Below are 17,612 nucleotides of genomic sequence, written 5' to 3' on the forward strand. Positions count from 1 at the left end.
TTCAGAAGCTTGTTTCCATACCTCCGAGGAGGTACTCAGGACAGTCTTCCCCGGTGGAGTCGCGGAGCCCACGGCACACGGTGAACAGCGAGGTCCCCCCGTGGGCCCCAGCGGCTGGCCTGGGCTGAACGGTGGCCCCCAAAAACGTCCTTGTCTCCAAGCCCAGAGGCAGTGAGCCTGAACTCGCAGCGCTGACTCAGCTACGGATGGCGAGAGGAAGTGCTCCTCCAGGACTGCTCAGGTGGGCTTGGAATGCCATTACCGACTTCTTACGAGAGGGGCGCTGAGGACAGACGCAGAGCAGACGCCCAGAGGCGGCCACGGAGGTGGGGCGCAGCCCAGAGAGATGTGTTCACAGCCACGGAATGCCGGGGGGAGAGCCTGGGGCCTGCCAACACCCCCGCTGAAGGCTGCCGTCTCCGGCGCTGTGGGCAGGGAAGTCCGCTGTTTTGAGCCACCCTGTCTGTGGTGCTTTTCTACAGCAGCCCTGGGAACTGACACAACCGGGACGAGGTACTGCTGCCTGGCCCGGCTCAGGCGGCCCTGGGGAAGTTACAGAGCCAGAGAGCGGCCCCGTGAAACCTGTTCCTGAGATGCCGCCACTGAAGCCAGGCTGACGCGGACTGAGTGAAACTGCAGAACGCGGGCTGCTTCGCACGGCAATGAAAACGGACCTTCAAAACCACACGTCAGCTTGGCCTGCTCACAAAAGCGTGGTCTGATTTTCCTTCCGCTAAAAGAGATGAAACAGACCAGCCCCGCGCCTCCAGAGCCAAGACCAGGTGATGAGTGTCCCCGTGAGGCCGTGCTCCCTTGGGCACGGCCAGGTGTTCTGCTGTAAGCAGCAGCTCTGAACTCTTGCCAACAGGCACGCGCCGGCCCCCAGATAGGACGGGGAGCCAGAGCGGGTTCTGGCTCTCACCTCAGAATCCAGAGCCGAGTGCATATAAAACTCTAAATCTCCTGGAACTAATGTCCCTTTAGATATGGTTTCTAATTTTAAGTGCCCGAGCTTGATTATTGATTGCAGTGTGTCTTTAAATGAACAGATGAAAACTTTCTCCATGAAAATAAACCGTAAAGGGTGAGGCTGTCTCTGGGGAACCAGGCCCGTCCTGGACCCAGGCTGGGAGAGCCCTCCCTGAGTGTGGGGCCTGCGCCTCCACGCCTCCTGAGGCGGGCCCTTCGTCTCTGTGGCCCCAGACCCCACCTCCGCGGGGAACCCAACAAGCCCCTCCCCAGGTGGCTGGCAGCCAGATGATTTACCTGAAACTGGGGGGAGGGTGTTCACTCCCCAAGTCTCAAACTGTAGGTCCTTTTAAAACAACAGCTCTTGCTAAACGCTCGCAGCTTGGTTCAAGGCCCACGGCTCTGCCTCCACATGATCCCAGTGATGACCCAGGAATGCTTACCCAACGTAAACACAGCAACAGCGAGCACTGCCACCTCTGCTCCTGCCACCTCTGTGACTCCTGCAACGACACCGTGGGGCCGACAGAGCTCTGAGGCGGCAGCGACCCCCCACCTAGCCCCCGGACGCCGCAGGGGGCTGGGAAGCACCATCTCTGCAAAACCGACTAGTAGTTAGGAGACCAGGGGACATCACGGACGTTGACGGAAAACAGAAGGGAGGGCCAAGTGACAAGGAGAGACAGGCCTGGTTTTCTGGACGCCAGAATCTGTGCTGTCCGCTTCGCCCCGGCTTGTATTCGAGCGGCTGGGTGCACCCAGACCTGCACCCCTACCAGCAGCAGGCGGTTCCCAAGGCCCCCAGATGAGCCAGGGTGCACAGTGCTGGGAGCCCCAGCAGCACCTCGAAGCCCAACTCGCCCAGCCCTTCGGCGGGGACCTGACAGGCCTGAGCGCAGCCTGGGGCCTCCCCAATGGGGGCGGCTGTGCGTCCAGACCACAGGCCAGCCTGCCCACAGACGGAGAGGGGTTGAAAGGAGGCTCCTCTGAGATGCTTGGCGCCCGCGGTGCTGACCTCACCGTCATGCTGGGACCGCGGCTCCCGGCCGCGCCGCAGGGTGAACACAGCAGACTGGGGCCCCTGCGCCCACACCAGTGACCGCCGCTCCCAACTCACGCCCCAGGGCGGGGGGTGCCGGTCAGGGCAGGGCCCATCCCGGGACAGCCCCCTCGGCGCGCCTCCCCCAGCAGCTCTCCCTCACTTACGCTGGTATTTCAGTGACTGACGAACAAAAATACATTTACTTAGGGATTATCTATATTGAAAACCAGACATGGGACTTTTCTCTGTCAACATGGCAGTGATACCGGCTGTTTGAACAAAAGGAGAGGCGTTTCTCCCTTCAGTCCTGAGTGCTGCAAACCCTCCGGTTTACATTCAGGGAGGCAGCGGCTTTATTGATGGTCTTAGCTGAGTAACTTAAACCCCTACAGCCAGGCAAGGAGAGGGCTGATTGTCCCTTTATTGGAAAGGTTATTAGGAGGAAACCAGCTACGGAACGTGTTTATCTTTAGACGGTCCCACAGAATCAGAGCCACTCAAGTGCATTCCAGAAGTTCTGTTCAGAGCCAGCCCGTGAGTGGCCATAAGCCCAGGAACTTCCCCCCGGACAGTAACGCATCGTTCGAGACGGCTTGTTTCAGGAACGGGCTTTGCTGTCGATGGGAGAGACGTCCACTTCCCTGCTGCGCACTGACGAGAAACGTTCAAACGCCACTGTCTGAGACACAACAGACGCCCCAGAACCCACGGCCGTAGCTGCAAACCTGCCACGTCCGGGCCCTTCACGGCCGGAAAAGCCGCCCTCACCAGCACGTCCAATCCCAGCACGGCCCACGCTGGGGTCGCAAACAGTGGAACCTGAAAACCAAGACCTTGCAACACAGACTCGCTGACCTGGTTCTTCCCCGGCCAGCCTGCCCCGCCTCTTCGCACAAGGAGGGGGGCGTCCAGAGTGCTGAACGCGGGTAACCGTCCCCTCATTCTGGTCTGAGCTCGGCACTGCCTGCAGATACTGGGCTCAGGTTTCAGCGAAGGAGCCGATCCCCCAGCCACCACTCAGAACCATGAGTTCAGTCCTTCCCAGGAGGGGTGCACACGCCTGGGCCTTGTCAGGGTTCTCAAGCTACCAGTGGGGAGCAAGGGAGAAGCTGCCCGGGGCCCGGGCTGGCCTGTGGGGTCACACGGAGGTCGGGGCGGGAACGGCGTCGCCAAGCAGAGGGGTCTCCGCAGTCGGCTGTAAGGCCTGTGCTGCTTCCACAAATGTCCCGTCCAAACCCGACGCTCCCTCGGGTAGGCCCTCTCCTTGGACCCTGGGGACAGCCTTCACTCCTGAGAGGCAGGCCCAGACTCTGACAGGAAATGACCAGTTATTTTTTTAAGTGAAGTTATGCAAATCTGGTAAGACTAAAGTAAACGTTTCATAAAACCAATGACGGCTTAAATTGTAGGACTAAACTGTTTGTATATAAATATTACCTTTTATATTCCACTTGCGCTTTATGTGGGTGAGCACATTACTTTAATGACCTGCACTTACGGGGGGGAAGCGCGCTCCACCCTCGCCAGCCAGATGGCTGCCTCTTCTTGCATGAGATTAAAAGATGTTTCTCATTCACCTCGATGCTTCTGAGGCAAATTAATATCGCCAGCTAAATTGCTTGTGTTTTTGGAATAAAATTTAAAGAGAACTTTTTAAGGCAATTGGTGTCACAGGTTCTGAGAGCAGATTGCTCTCCAGGTAGGGTCTGCTGGCTCCAGCATTCGGTAATTAATGGGAAGAATTCTGTGCTAATTGACTGCTTCAGGAGAGGGAACCATAATGACTCCTTATTAATCATGAAAAGAAACGTGCGGCGTGGAGGCCCCACAACCGTGGCTCTAACAGTGGAGAAATGTCAGTTAATGAGAAGAACAATGATGTACGAAATCAGCTGCACAGCGCCCGTTACCAATGGGGGCTGGGCTTCAAGCACCTCATTCCAAGGGGAAACCACATAACTGGTCATTTCCTGTCAGAGTCTGGGCCTGCCTTAAATAACATACTCGTATCACCCAAATTTAGGGGGAACCTTACAGTGTGAGGGCGTCTCTGCAGGCAGAAGCGAACTCACCCAGAGCTGTATTTGCTTCCAAGAAGACAGCCCTGTCCTCCGATCTGGGCTCTCATCATCCCCAGGTCAACTCAGCGGGTCCCTCTGATGCTGAGTCTGACAAAGGGAGGGGAACAGGGTGTTTTTCCCTAAACTGAAATCAGTTCAATTTCTGGTACTTCCCAGCAAACAGGAAGGAAAGCTCAGGTCTGCTGTGGGGACAAAGCGCCTTTTTAAAAAATCTGATTTTAAGTCCCCAAGCGAATATTTAACTCCATCCAATAACACGTTTTCCAGAAAAGGGAGCCACGTGTATTCACGTGCAAAGCCGCCGTCAGCCCAGCCCCCCGACGGCACTCAGGGTCACTAGTGGCCACAGCGCCGAAGCCGTGGCCACCCTGCAGGCCAGCAACACAACGGGGAGGGTGACACCTGAGGACAACAGGGTGGACGGAAGAGAGGCCGCCCCTCTGCCCTCCCCAGCCCGGCCGTTGACCCCCTCTCCCCGCAGGTGGAACGTGCTGGGTGTGCAGGGCGCGCTGCTCTGCCACTTCATCGAGCCCGTGTACCTGCACAGCATCGTGGTGGGGAGTCTGCGCCACACCGGCCACCTCGCCCGGGTGATGGGCCGCCGGCCCGAGGACGTCGGCCAGCTGCCCACCTCGTACCGGCACAACCGGCCCCTGCTCAGTGGTAAGCACTGTCCTCGTGGACACAGCCCCCCCCCCGGCAGGCCCGGCCAGGCTGGCCAACAGCATGTAAGGCGCAGGGAGCCATGGGGCAGAGCAGCCCTGCACAGAGGGGCAGAGAACACCCGAGTGAACATGCACCGGACGAGCAGATGGCATGGTGTCACTTTGCAGTAAACAGTCACTGTGCCACGAACACGCACACGCCCAGCAGGGCCACCCCCACCCCGTGCCGCCCGTGGGGCCTTCCTGGTGGAGGGCAAGGGGGCAGACACGGGGCCACAGCCACCCACCCAGGTCCCTGTGCCAGCACTGATCCGGGAGCAAACTCCTGAGCGTCCTCCCTGCCCCCGCCATGCGACGGGGCTGGACAGCCACCCCCAGGCAGCGGGCCAGCCCACACACAGCCCAGCAGCTGTGAGGCCCAGGAGTCTGTGGCCACGCATCGCCTGGAGGCCGCAGCATTCTAGGCTCGCTGGGAGGGGCGGTTTGCGGAGGTCACTCCCACCCACTGTGGCCGCGACCTTCCACACTGAGGAGCCTTTCCTGTTCCCGGGAAATGAGCTGCAGCCAAAGGGAGGAGGAGGGGGATTTTAGTGACTCCCCGTACCCCGGGCCCAGGGCCTGGAGGAAGACACACAGCTCTGAGGCAGTGCCTGCTCCCTGGAGGGGCCGTCGTGGCCAGTGAGCAGGGGGCGGGGGATGGGTGGGTTGGGAGGGACTGGCCGGTTCGGGCCTCAGACGGATCCTCTGAGAGAGGACAGGAAGAGAAAAGAGCTGTTCGAGGGGTGTGGTGTCGAGTCAGGCCTGAGCGTTACTACCAGGATCCTGAAATTGTTCTGAACTAGATCGGGGGACATGATGTACTGGGGGACGGCGGGCGGCGGGTGAGAACCAAAGGACAGACTTGACAAAGAGCACCTCACTGCTAACCAGTCCCAACCACACACGTCTGCCTGAGTCCTGCCGTGGAGACAGCACCAGACCCGAAGGTCCAGACGAGGCCAAAGAGGCCCCCCCAGCTTGGGGCTGCGCGATGGCTCAGTGCCTGTTTCATGCCTGCGTCCCGGGCTTTCTTGACACGGGAGACCCTCCCTGCGCAAAGGGGCCGCCTTTCTCATGGCTCTCGGTAGGTGGGAATCGGTGAGAATGGTGACTGATAAAAATCTGTGCTCTCAGTACTCATCTTTTAGAAAGACGTACGTGAACGAGGAGGTGACTGAGGGCTGCCGCACCGGGCTGGCGGCCTGGGCATCGGAGCTTCCAACCTCAAGGCGCAGTGTTTCCTCTTCTCCATCAGGAGAATGAATCACGACAGGGAGGAAATCTGGACGGGACAGATAAACCCGCCCTTCGCGCTAACGGCGTTTCCCAGATGTTTTCAGCGCTGAACACCCTCAGTCCACGTGGAAGATAGACTCACAACGAGTTTGCAGCCCAGGGCAAGGTCTCGGCAGTGGAAATGGAACCTGAGAGATGGACCAGGAAATGGATGTCAGAACCTTGAGTTAAGACTCTTGGTTTACATTCGTGATGAAAAGTACAGGACTGGTGACAGAGAAGAGAGTTGGCTGTCTTGCTTCACGGTGTGTTTTTTCCTGAAATAGTGAAAATAACAAGCTGGCGTTTCAGGGCCCATTTCCCACTTCCATGTTTGCTAAGCACTTGAATTTGCCGGAAAGAAGTTTGATGTTTATTGAAATGTCCACCAACAGTCGCCTGTAAATTTTGCCCCAAACCACCGACGTGTCACACTCTAGCCACGTCTCTGCAGGGACGGCAGGGCAAGGAGATCTGCGGCCACCGTCGTCCACGTTTCTGTGCGCGTTTAAATTTCTAAAATGTTGTCCAGCTCAGCTGCAGAATCTGATGTGGTCAGGACTCCAGCTCGGGAGAAACTTCTGCAATTGATTATCATTAATGGTGCCCTGCAACACAACCCAGTGCGGGTGGCAGCAGAGATTTTCTTTTATGCCAGTGGACAGTAGTCTGTATGTTACACACACGGCATTATAAACTATAAACGTTTCATAAATGTTTCAGACAAAGCACCATGAGCTTCAAAAAAATGCCTGAGCGGAGGCCTCTGTCCTAGGCCATGAGAGGCGGGAGTTTATTGTCCGGTGTCCTTGTAGGAATTTCTGGTAGAAAACAAAATCCCTATAGATCTTGCTAGAATAATCTGAAAGTAACCGTAATATCTCTGCATGCAGATCAAAAAAGTCAGGCTTAACAAAGAAACACCTAATGACACGTTTCCGTGCACCACCGCACACATCCCTGCGCAAATCAGGCGGCCCGTAGCTTAGGGTAAATTTAAAATTACAGGAAATCTTACTGTAGTATCCTGGGGAGTTCTTTTAAAAACTGCGTTTATTAGTTAAGTTTCACTTAATTTCTACCACGACTGTAAGGAACAGTTTCACAGAACTGAACACCAAACCTGATGATGTTCCTCCTGAGAGCTTTGCCTGTGAAGGAAAACACTCCTGCTGTCAACACACTTACTTTGTCCAAACATTAAGACGCTGACCACAATCCCTGCATGCCTTTAATCACTCAGCAGGTACATGCTGATCACTTAAGACGCTCCAGGCGCAGTTCGGCACTCGGACTAGGGCAGTGAGCCAAACGACTGAAAACCCACGCCCGAGGCAGACGCCTTCTAGTGGGGAGAAGGCGAAGAAAATACAAATGCTTGACAGAAAATTAAAGTGAAGGGGTTAGAAAGTGGCCTGCAACTGTAAGTCAGAGGGCCCGGGTGACACCTGAGGACACCCTGAGGATGCAGGGGTGGAAAGAGAAGAGGTGGAAGGTGGACCTTGGAGGAGCTTTCAGGGCAGTTTCAGGCAGCAGTGGGGCGGCCACTGCAGTGCACGGAGAAGTCAGTCAGGATGAATCGGGACCCAGTGAGCCCAGCTTGTAATGATCTCATTCCTGAATTCAGATTAAGATGATCCTACCAGAAGTCAGGTCAAAATAATCCTACAGAAAAGGTGCACGTACAGTAAGCACCAGCACAGAATAAAAAACTGGTGCCGGTGGAGACAGACCCGGCAGGAACCACGGACGGTGAAGGCAGCCCCTGGCCCCAGAGGCTGCAGTTCTCAGACACAGACGTTCATGTAACTGTGCCCAACAGGGTAAAAGAGATTGAAAGCCCAAGACGGAAAATTGGGAGGGGGGGGAGCCAGAAAAAGGGCCCGATGGGAATTTCAGAAATAAAGGTAATAAAACATTTTGTGTAACAAAGGCTGGGCTTAGAGGCAAACTAACACAGCCGAGGAGAGAATTAGCATGTTGGGACATTATTCTGAAGAGAACACCCAGAACGAGCACAGAGACAGAGACAGGGAGTCTCAGTCGAGGTTCTCCAGAGCTCAGGACCAACAGGCCAGACTCAGCTTCCTGCTAGCAAAGAGAGGCCTGTCTCGGAGAACTGGCTCACACCACTGCGGGGCTGTCAGGTCTGAGATCTGCAGGCCAGGCCAGCCTTCCAGGCACACGCTGCTACTGCAGCCACACCCAAAGGCCACCTGGAGGTAGAATTCCTTCCTCTCGAGGGACCTCGATCTTGGCTCCTAGGGTCGTCAACTGATTAGACGAGGCCTACCGCACAGCGGAGGGTCTTTGCTTTTCTCAAAGTCTGCTGATCGAAGTGTCAGCCCATCAAAACTACCTTCACGGCAGCACGTGGGTGGTGTCTGACCAAGCAGCGGGCACCACAGCCTAGCCAAGTTGATACACAAAGTTGACCACTGCAGAGGGAAACAGGAGAAAATACAAAGGGAAGGTGAGAGGCGGAGCGAGACAGTCTAACATGGGTGTGGACAGAGTCCCAGAGGAAGAGAGGAAAGCGGAGTGGGAGCTGTACTACGGACACGAGAACTGAGGACTCCCCAGGACGGGGGATGCACCGACCCAGGACCATGAGAAGCGTGCTGCACCTCAGGAAGAATGTTCCAGTCCTCCCTCAGCAGCAAAATCGCTAAAAACAAGAATAAAAAGAAAATCATAAAAGCTGCCAGTAAATAAAAGACAAGTCAACTTCAGAGACGTGAGGTCAGACTGATAGCTAAACCTCAGAGGACAAAACAGGAAATGACGTCTTTGAAATGCTGTGGAAAGTTAATCTCAAACCAAAACCCTGCACCCAGTGAAAGTATCCTTCAGGGGAGGAGAGACAGCATTCCAGAGAAACGAGGCCCCCGAAACACTGTGTTTCTGTGCATAATAAAAACGCCCCAGACAGACACTGCGGGGCCAAGAGCAGGGGGGCCATGCGCCCCCAACAGGTGAGACGTGACGACAGTGGACATACGTGATTTCAAGCAAAATCAGCCACATTCTGCCCAAGTCCCTTTGCCTTGTATCTCCTGAAATAGCAACAGTCCTCCCAGGAGCCCAGACCCACACCACCACCAGGCTGGAGGAGGGAGCACTCGGCTTTCCTGCCACGGAGGGATGCGCGCATCTCCTGGAGCATCCTGGGAGCACGTGCACGTTAAACTACGAGGAGCACGGACCTCAGTCATTTCTGATCACAGATCAGGTCACGTCCCTTGACTCCAGGAAGGAAGTCTCCGGACATCAGGGGAACCCTCATCGGAAGTGGAGGCCCCAGCCCCTGCTCAGACGCTGCTGCTCAGCCCGACCTGGCCCTGCACAGCGTTCCCCTGTGTCACCTGCAGCTCCTGGGACAGCAGAACGACACGTGCCGCACACTGAGCCAGCTCACGGTCCAGGCCCCGCTGCCCCCTGCGTGTCGTCCCTTGTACGTGCTGCTTTCAGACAGGACCACAGCTAGGAAGTCACTGTTACGACGCTGCCCACGCTCATGAAAGTGATGTGAGCACAGACTCAGGAGTAGCTACCCCGATCCACCCGTCCGTGTTACCGGCCCATGTCCGTCGGGAGTGTGTGCGCAGAGTGAGGGGGTGTGGGGCGTGGCCTGTGTGACGTGCCGTCTGCACCTGTGGGTGTGACGAGTGCACGCAAGCCCAGGAGACCCGCAGGGTGGGGGCAGTGCAGAAACTCAGGCGGCCCTCCTGTTCCTGCCACTTCACGATTCCAGGTGTATCTGGAAACTGCTTCATTCATTCCACAAAACCACACGCGGGGCCGCCCTGTACGCAAGACCTGCCCTGCCGCAGCTCCCGTGAAAATGACACCCTGAATGTCGTGTGCACATCTCGTGTGGGGAGAGTGAGTCACACCTTAGACAAAGTGGGCCCACAGATACTTAAAAGAAACGCTGTCGTGTCTATTACACACACACCGTTAAAAAAGGTAGAAGGGGATTTTCTCAGAGTAAAGCATCTTTGAGCAGCTGGTGAGCACTGATAAAACTATCTGCCAGGCAAGTGGATGCTCCCTCGTGGCTCTGAGCGGTGGCGGCAGGGGCGGTACAAGACCAGGAGCACAGTGCCGGGGGGGTCCTGCTCCCCCAAAACCTGCAGACGTCTTACCTGGAAAGGGGTCTCTGCAGGTGTGATCACATTAAGGCTCTGGGCTGAGGGGACGGTCCTCTAGGCCACCACGCCTGGCAGCGGGACCACCGCAGCGCCGCATGCGAGCGTGATCTCTCCTCGTGGACACACCGGCAGGAGACTAGGCGGGGTTGGTCGCTCTTGGGTTCGGGGTAGATTGGAGGGTCTCCGGCCGAGGGAGGTGGTCTGTGGAGGACCCCGCACACGTCCACGCAGACCCTGGACCCTGAACGGAGGCAGTGCCGGCACTGAGGGATGAGGGTCCACTTCTTCAGGGACCTTCTCTTGGGGGACCCTGGTGGGCACATGCCTGTGTTCTGTGTGCTCAGACCACAAAAGCGCTTCCCTGAATGTGACGAGGACGGGCCCCGTCAACCCAGGGTCTTGGTCCGTTCGCATCCTTCTCTGGGTGAAGGTTCCTGGGACGTGAGCCTCGGCTGCACAGCCCACCTGGGACAGAGTGTTCGCACCTCACGGCCTCGCCGCTTCCCTCCCCAGGAGTGAGTCAGGCCGAGGCCCGGCAGCCCGGGAAGTCGCCGCACTTCAGCGTGAACTGGGTGGTGGGCGCCGCGGACGTGGAGGTGGTGGACGCCACCACGGGGAAGAGGAGCTGTGGCCGCTCGTCCCGGCTCTGCAAGCGCAGGCTGTCCGCCCGGTGGGCGCGCCTCCATGGGAAGGTGGGTGCGGCTCGTGGGGGGCAGGGGGCAGAAGGCAGAATAACGCCACTGGGTCTGAGCGGGGGTGACACTTGCTGCAAAACTGGTCCCTGTGCCCTCAGCTCACTCCCTGGGCCTCAGGTGCGGTTCCTCTGAGTGGGGGCCCCTGACGAGCAGCAGTCGGGTCCCAGAAACAGGTGGAAAAGGAGCTCACTGTGAAGGGCTGTGGCCGGGGCAGGGCCACCTGCTCAAAAAGTCCATACAAACTTCAGCGTCAGTATCATTCCAGTTGAGGTATAAAGACACGCATGCTGAGAGAAGTTAGGTTCACCCCAGTTACCCAGCAGTGAGTGAGTGAGATGGACCAGCCAGCGCGTCCTGCTCAGCTCAGGACCCTGACAAGCACACAGCACCTCCTGGTCCCCTGCCAGGCTGGCAGGTAACTCAAGAGCCGCCTGTTTGCCTGTTTCCGACCCTGACCCACCTTTGTTCCCAGGCCTCCCCGGCCCCACCCCCGCTCTACCTGAGCCCCTCCTCCCCACCGTGCAGCTCGAGTTTGGAGGAGCAGCAGGTTATGTGCTTATCTTTGTGTTAATCGTCACACCTCCTGTGAAGCACGGTCCCCTGATAACTAGGTTTTCTGAGGAATCACAGAACTGCCGGGCAGAACCTGGAAACTTCTATAGTTACTTCTTTTTGGTGGCAGGGAGGGGAGTTTTAAATGTGATTTTATTTATCATAGGTCAAATTAGGGAGAACAGATACTTTCCTTTTGTTTCAGCTTTCCTGAGCATAAAGGACACACAAACGTATATATTTAAGGTGCACAACTTGATAATTTGATACACTGTGAAATGACATCTGGCACCACCACAGCGCTGCCATCAGTGTGTGTCTTAGCAAATTTCAGGTACGCGTCACTATGACGCTGCTTTTCCGTCTGAAGGAAGAGAGAAGGAAGTTACCGGTGGGGCCAGGAGCCAGAGCCAGCTCAGCGTGTTCCAACGCGGTTCCAGTGGGTCCTGCTGGTCCGGGGGGCCCCGCTCTCGGCGGGTCCTGCTGGTCTGGGGGGCCCCATTGCCAGCAGGGGCTCACCCCTCCCTCTCCCTTTATCCCACAGCTGAGCACACGGATCCCAAGCCACGGGGACACACCATCCATGTACTGTGAGGCCAAGCGAGGGGCCTGCACCTACCAGTCTGTCAAGCAGCAGCTGTTCAAGGCGTTCCAGAAGGCGGGCCTGGGCACCTGGGTGAGGAAGCCACCAGAGCAGGACCAGTTTCTACTAACTCTTTGAGTCTCTGGACCCGGGCCCGCTCTGGCCGAGGCGAGGGTGGGTGTGTGGGGCGTGTCGGGACGGGGCTGGTCCGTTCGTGCATTCATTTCCCTTTGGTGTCCCAGAAACACACACGTGTGCACAGCTCGGTGAGCAGCCAGCCCTGAGTTAGGCACATGCTGCTCCTCTGCCGGCTGCTCCCAGGGTGCTGGGACCAAGACAGCCACCACGCCCGTCCGAGGCACCAGGGACTGCCTCCTCCTGGTGCCGAAGGGAGTTTCCATCGGGGCTGCAGGGTCTGAGTGGCCACCTGCAGGGTGGTGCGGAGCGCTCCTGTGGGAAGAGTGAATCCAGCACCATCCCCGACGCCCCCTCCCCCACACACCTCTGGTGCCGGGTTCCCGCTCAACCATGCAGAAGCGCACACGATATTCAGGATAAGCCACAAGTGAAGAGAGAAGCCATGGGCTCCCCCAGAGAAGCCAGTGAGCGCGCTGTTGTGCTCATGGCCACTCTGTTGTATTCCATGTCCTTTCAAGAGGGTCTGAGATGCACAGTATTAAAGGACCCCCAAGGCAGAACCAGGGAACGAGACCCTTCCTGCAGAGCAGAGGAACCGTTCCCAGAGCGCCCACGGGCCAAGGTCCAGCGTGTGAAGACACCACTGCTAGACGTCGCGGGGACGAGCCCATCCCGTCCCCACAGCTGCTCCTCTGGCAGGTAACGGCCAGCCAGCCGTGGACGAGGTCAGAGCTTCCAGGGTCCTCTACAGCCTACGGACCTGTGACCCCACCAGGTCACGAGTAAGCAGAGTCCTAGACTGAGTCCTGACTTTCTGATCAAACTTTTATTAGGGAACAAGCACAGAAACACACACAACCTTCCCTTCAGGCCCAAGGAGCCCCCAGCTCCCTGGTCCCAGGGGTTCTCTGCTCCCTGCCGCACGACGAAGAAAGCTCACTCAGAGCAGCCGCAGAAGTGCCAGAAGCGGGGCGCTGCCACCTTCAGGTCCTCCAACACACAGCCGGGCACAGGCCGCCTGGGATCTAGCCCTGGGGCCGGTGCAGACGCCCTGTCCACGCAGCGGGGCAGCACCCGGTCACATCCCGTCCATCACATGCTTTGAGGTGCCTGATCGCTGAGAACTCACTTCTGGTTCCACGCTCCAGTTAACCTGCCTCTCGTCCCTCCAATTAAAAGATCCGTATCTGATCCATTGCGCTAAATAGCACAGCGTCAGGCCGCCACCCTGGAGTCCAGCCAGCCACCCCGGGCGCACATCCTTCTGGGGACACAGGCCCCTCACCTGACCCAGGGGACGCCAGCATGTCACCACGCATACACACTCAAGGACACGTTACAGCTCTCGTAACAAAGGGGCAAATGCCAGACAGAGTGAGTTGTAGGCACTTGTTGCCAGAGCCCAAGTAGATTGACCAGTAAGGAAACAGAAACTTGCCCCGAGACTCAGCACAAGGTCAGACTCACCAGTCCACTGCTTTTAGAAGAGAAAACAGGTCTGAAGTAGACAGTTTCTTCAGGATAAAAGTTTCAAGAGATAGAAAAATGTTTTTGAAAATAGATGACATGAATCTTTCATAAAATTTTAAAAATAAAATAGGAGCTTAATTCAGTACAAAAGCTAGGGTCAAAAGGCCAGTTTCTGTTAGTCTCTGACAGTCCGACGCATCACCAGGATGAAGCTCAGAGAACCGACGACCGTGAGGGGTGGCTGTGACTGACGCTCTGGACACCGGTGTCTGGAGCTACTGGCGCTGGAGGCACAGGCAAGCCCTGGCTGAAACCTGTGCCCGGAACCTCGGCTCACCAGCGCTCTGAGCTGCTGCCCGGAGACGCGTGCCCCACTTTGTGTCCACATGCTCCTGCCCCGGGGGGGGGATGCCAGGAACAGGTGGGCTCAAGGGGCGGAAGGCGCCCACCCACCCACAGGGAACACTCCACAGGGCCCGGCACGAGGCTGGCTGCTCTCTCTCGTCTGAAGCACTGGCTTAGGGGTCGGTGTGTCCAGTTGGCAGGGACGCAAAGGGAGGGTTTCTAGTGCAGCAGGAAGTTCCTAGGGCCCGGCGCTCTGCCACGGATGCGGGGGTCCGAGTGAGGGGAAGACGGAGAGAGAGCGGGGGAGGACAGGACCTCGAGCTCCAGGCACAGAAGGGCAAAGGCGGGAGGAGGGCTGGGATGAGCAGAGGCTGAGAGGAGGCAGGTCCCGGGGCTGGAACACCGGGCTCCAGTCAGGTCCGCCCAGGGATGAGGCCCATCTGCTCTGCTCCAAAGTCCCACGGGAGCCCCAGACTGCTTCAGGGGGTCTGACGGAATCTTTTAATTAGAAAGATCAGTGAGAGTGCAGAGGAGCACACGCACCTCACCACCCGAGGCCTCTGTAAGGAGAACACACTTGAGTTGCCCTGAAGACAGGATGGAACCAACAAAAGGGGGGCTGCCCCCACCCCGTCCACTGAATCTGCCTCAAAATGACCACCCTGCACCTCTGTGCTGCACTGCTCGCGGGCCCAGCATCCTCTGCTTTCAGCTTCCTCCCAGGAAAGTCAAAATAAAATCCACAGCACCTCTGTCCGCCTCCCAAGCAAGCATGGGGGGGAGCAGCGCGAGGTTCCCCACCTGGTTCTCAGCCAAAAAGCGGGGGCCGTGTGAGCCTCCGTGCAGGACTGGCCGCAGAGGGTCAGGACCAGCCCATGGTCCCAACGACGAATGACAGCGACCTCCTGTGTTTAGGGTCTCTCTGGGTTCTGCTTTTGCGGTTCCCCATCTGTACACCCCCATCTCGCCACAACCGATGCTGTGACGTCTGCTGTTGGTCAGAAACGCCAGCTTGAGTTTCTTTTCAAGCAAACACAGCTCATATTTTTCCCACATAATTTCTTTTTCACTGAAATCTGTTCTTACCAATAAAGGTAAATGCTTTTTCTGGGGGGGGGGGTATAGTGTTTATCAAGACTGGAGAGCCATAAACAGTAAATACATGGTATGTCAATGCCCAGGATAGAACAGTTAAGAGTATTTTGATGAAATCCTATTTTTAGATTAAAAATTTCAAGATGTGTCTATAGTATCTTGTTTAAAAAAATTAAAAAGATCTTTGAAACTTAAATTAAGTAGGCATTTTTAATTTAGAGAAACTTCTATACCCATTTTTTAAGAAGCCATTCTAATGGAATCTTCTAATTGGCCCAATACAATAAATGTCACTTTCTAATAAGACCAAAAGGAAGCTAGGAAAATCTTCCTTTCTCCGAACCACCTTTGAGGCTATGACCTTTCCTGGCAAAAGCCTCGTGTACACTCAGCAGAGCCTGCTACCCAGCCAACCCCCAGTCCTGCATGTTTTAAGGGCTGTCCCAGTTCTGGGTCCTGGAAGGTGCAGTGAAACACGAGGCCCTGTGGCTCAGGAGGGGCAGCACCTGGCTGGGTGACCACCCTCCCAGGTCCTGCTGGTGGCGGATGCCCCCGCAGACACACGATGGCTGTGGGAGGGGCCTGCTGGGGCACCGGCCGCTGTCCGTGGTCCTGAGCCCCTCCCGGCTGCAGCACCGCAGGTTCCGGGAGCGCTCGGCACACTTGCCCCAAGAATTCTGATTCAGATCCAGTAAAGGGTGGGGGTGAGGGGCGGGAAGGAGGGAGCACGGGCAGAGGCAGGCCACCTGAGAGACCGCCGCAGGGAACCAACAGCACCCCCCCCCAGCTCTGGGGAGGCGGGGGACGGGCGCCACCCCCGGGGCCTCCTGCCGCTCTGCCTGCCTCTTCCAACTTCTCTCCCCTGTTCCTCCCTCCCCTCCCTCCCCTCCTCGTCCTGAACTCCTGATCCCTGGTGCAACTGAGGGCCCAGCCTCGGGCACGTGAACCTCGGGCGGGTCTCGGCCGAGCTCCACTTGGCTGAGCCGTGGTCACGGCTTTTTCAGCACGAGGGGGCCCCTGACTTCTTGTCCGGGGGACCTGCCAGCGACCCTTCAGACCCCTGGGGCCTGCCCTGTCCGACCTCCACCAAAAGGGACACCGATGCCACATACCTAGAAATTTAGACCAAACAATATCGCTCCTGCAGGGACGTGCAGGCAGTACCCACTTCCTACCTTGTCATTCCAGAGTCAGAGCTGGAGGCACGGAACATCCTCTCAGGATAAAGACAGACGATCTAGATCGCAGGGCCTCTTTTCACACAGGCACTAACTTCCGTCACTCTACAGCACATGCGTCAGGAACAAAAGGGAAATGACCTTCCCAGGGCCCAGTTAACTTGCAGCATTTTTTAAGCAAAATGAACTTAACAGTAATTCCTAAGTGAAGGTATGTACGTGAAAAGCATGAGTGGACGGCAATACTGCACCAATGGATGTACATCTGTAATATTTGTAAAGAAAAAAAATCCAAAACCTTAAATTTTGAATTTACATGTTAATTTGCCTCTAAGTTCTGTAAACTGCACTTCAGTGAGATCTGATAAGTGAATGTTTCTGTTAAGTGAATAAAAACACCCAGTAGACTGTGCCTCCCTGGGGTGCTGGGCCGTTTTCATCAAGCAGAGTCCAGGGGCTCAGAGTCCGGGCAGGGTCTGCGTCTCCAGCGAAACGGCCAGGTCCACCCCGAAGCCCTCGCTGCTGCTGGCTGTGCACGGCTTCTGTGGAGGGACGGGCACCAGCCTGGTGTCACCCTTGCGGGTCTGCTGTCCGGGAGCCACGCAGAATGTCTCGGGGGCTGGGAGCGGAGACGCCTGCGAGCCCGGACTCGGAGTCTCACTATGGAGACTCCGCCCCGTCTTCTCACTGCCAAGTCCTCACTCTGCTGCTGCCCACAGTCGCCTGTAGGGCAGTGGCTGGTGTGCTGAGGTCTCTGTGACGATCGCAGGTGTAAAGCACTCGCCTCGCCCGTCAGACTGCAATCCTCACACACACTCCTCCTCCATAAACTGCTTCAGGCCACACTTCTTTCCCATTAACCACAGTGAGGGTGTGAGATCTCAGGAGCAGGCAGAGGTGGAGGTGGCGGGACGTTCTGAAGCCTCCCTCCTGCTCAGGTCGGGCTGGGGAGGAGGCTGACCTGAGGCCCCCACCCCAAGGCGCAGCCGCTGCCCAGGAGCCACCGCGGCACCCGCCTCCCAGGCCAGGATCTCACAGCTGCCTGTGGTCAGGGGTGCGGCCTGGACACATCGCAGGCCTCAGTGTCCCACACCAACACGTAAACCATTTCAGAGAGGCTGCCGACCAGGCAGAAGCTGAAAACGCTGGCTGCGGCTTTCACACATTAACGATCGTTCTCCAAGATTTAGAGAAACTTACTGAGGATGGGGAAAGGGTGGCGAACACAGCAGGGGGGACAGAGCTGAGCTGGGAGCTGTGGCACCTGGGCTTGGGGTGGACGGGAGGAGAGCCTGGGGCTCCCAGGGTCCCGGGGTGGACGCTCCCAGGAG

General features: G+C 57.1%; 1 protein-coding gene across 10 annotated transcripts in view; it reads left to right on the top strand.

Moving 5' to 3' along the window:
- The window catches only part of ADARB2 (adenosine deaminase RNA specific B2 (inactive)), a 420,003-nt gene extending 403,310 nt beyond the window's left edge, over positions 1–16,693 (top strand). For 7 of the 10 annotated variants that reach the window (XM_072955161.1, XM_072955160.1, XM_072955158.1 and 4 more), the window contains 4 exons: positions 4,574–4,755; positions 10,739–10,917; positions 12,017–12,148; positions 16,292–16,693. In XM_072955161.1, the coding sequence (XP_072811262.1) occupies positions 4,574–4,755; positions 10,739–10,917; positions 12,017–12,148; positions 16,292–16,375 (577 nt within the window). In that variant the 3' untranslated portion in view covers positions 16,376–16,693. Of the gene's footprint in view, positions 1–4,573; positions 4,756–10,738; positions 10,918–12,016; positions 15,300–16,291 lie in introns of those variants that run through there. The other 3 variants (XM_072955166.1, XM_072955163.1, XM_072955169.1) reach the window with 3 other exon arrangements.
- Positions 16,694–17,612: the final 919 nt, after the last annotated feature.

Source organism: Vicugna pacos, chromosome 35 (assembly GCF_048564905.1).
Source record: "Vicugna pacos chromosome 35, VicPac4, whole genome shotgun sequence".
Classification (NCBI taxonomy): domain Eukaryota; kingdom Metazoa; phylum Chordata; class Mammalia; order Artiodactyla; family Camelidae; genus Vicugna; species Vicugna pacos.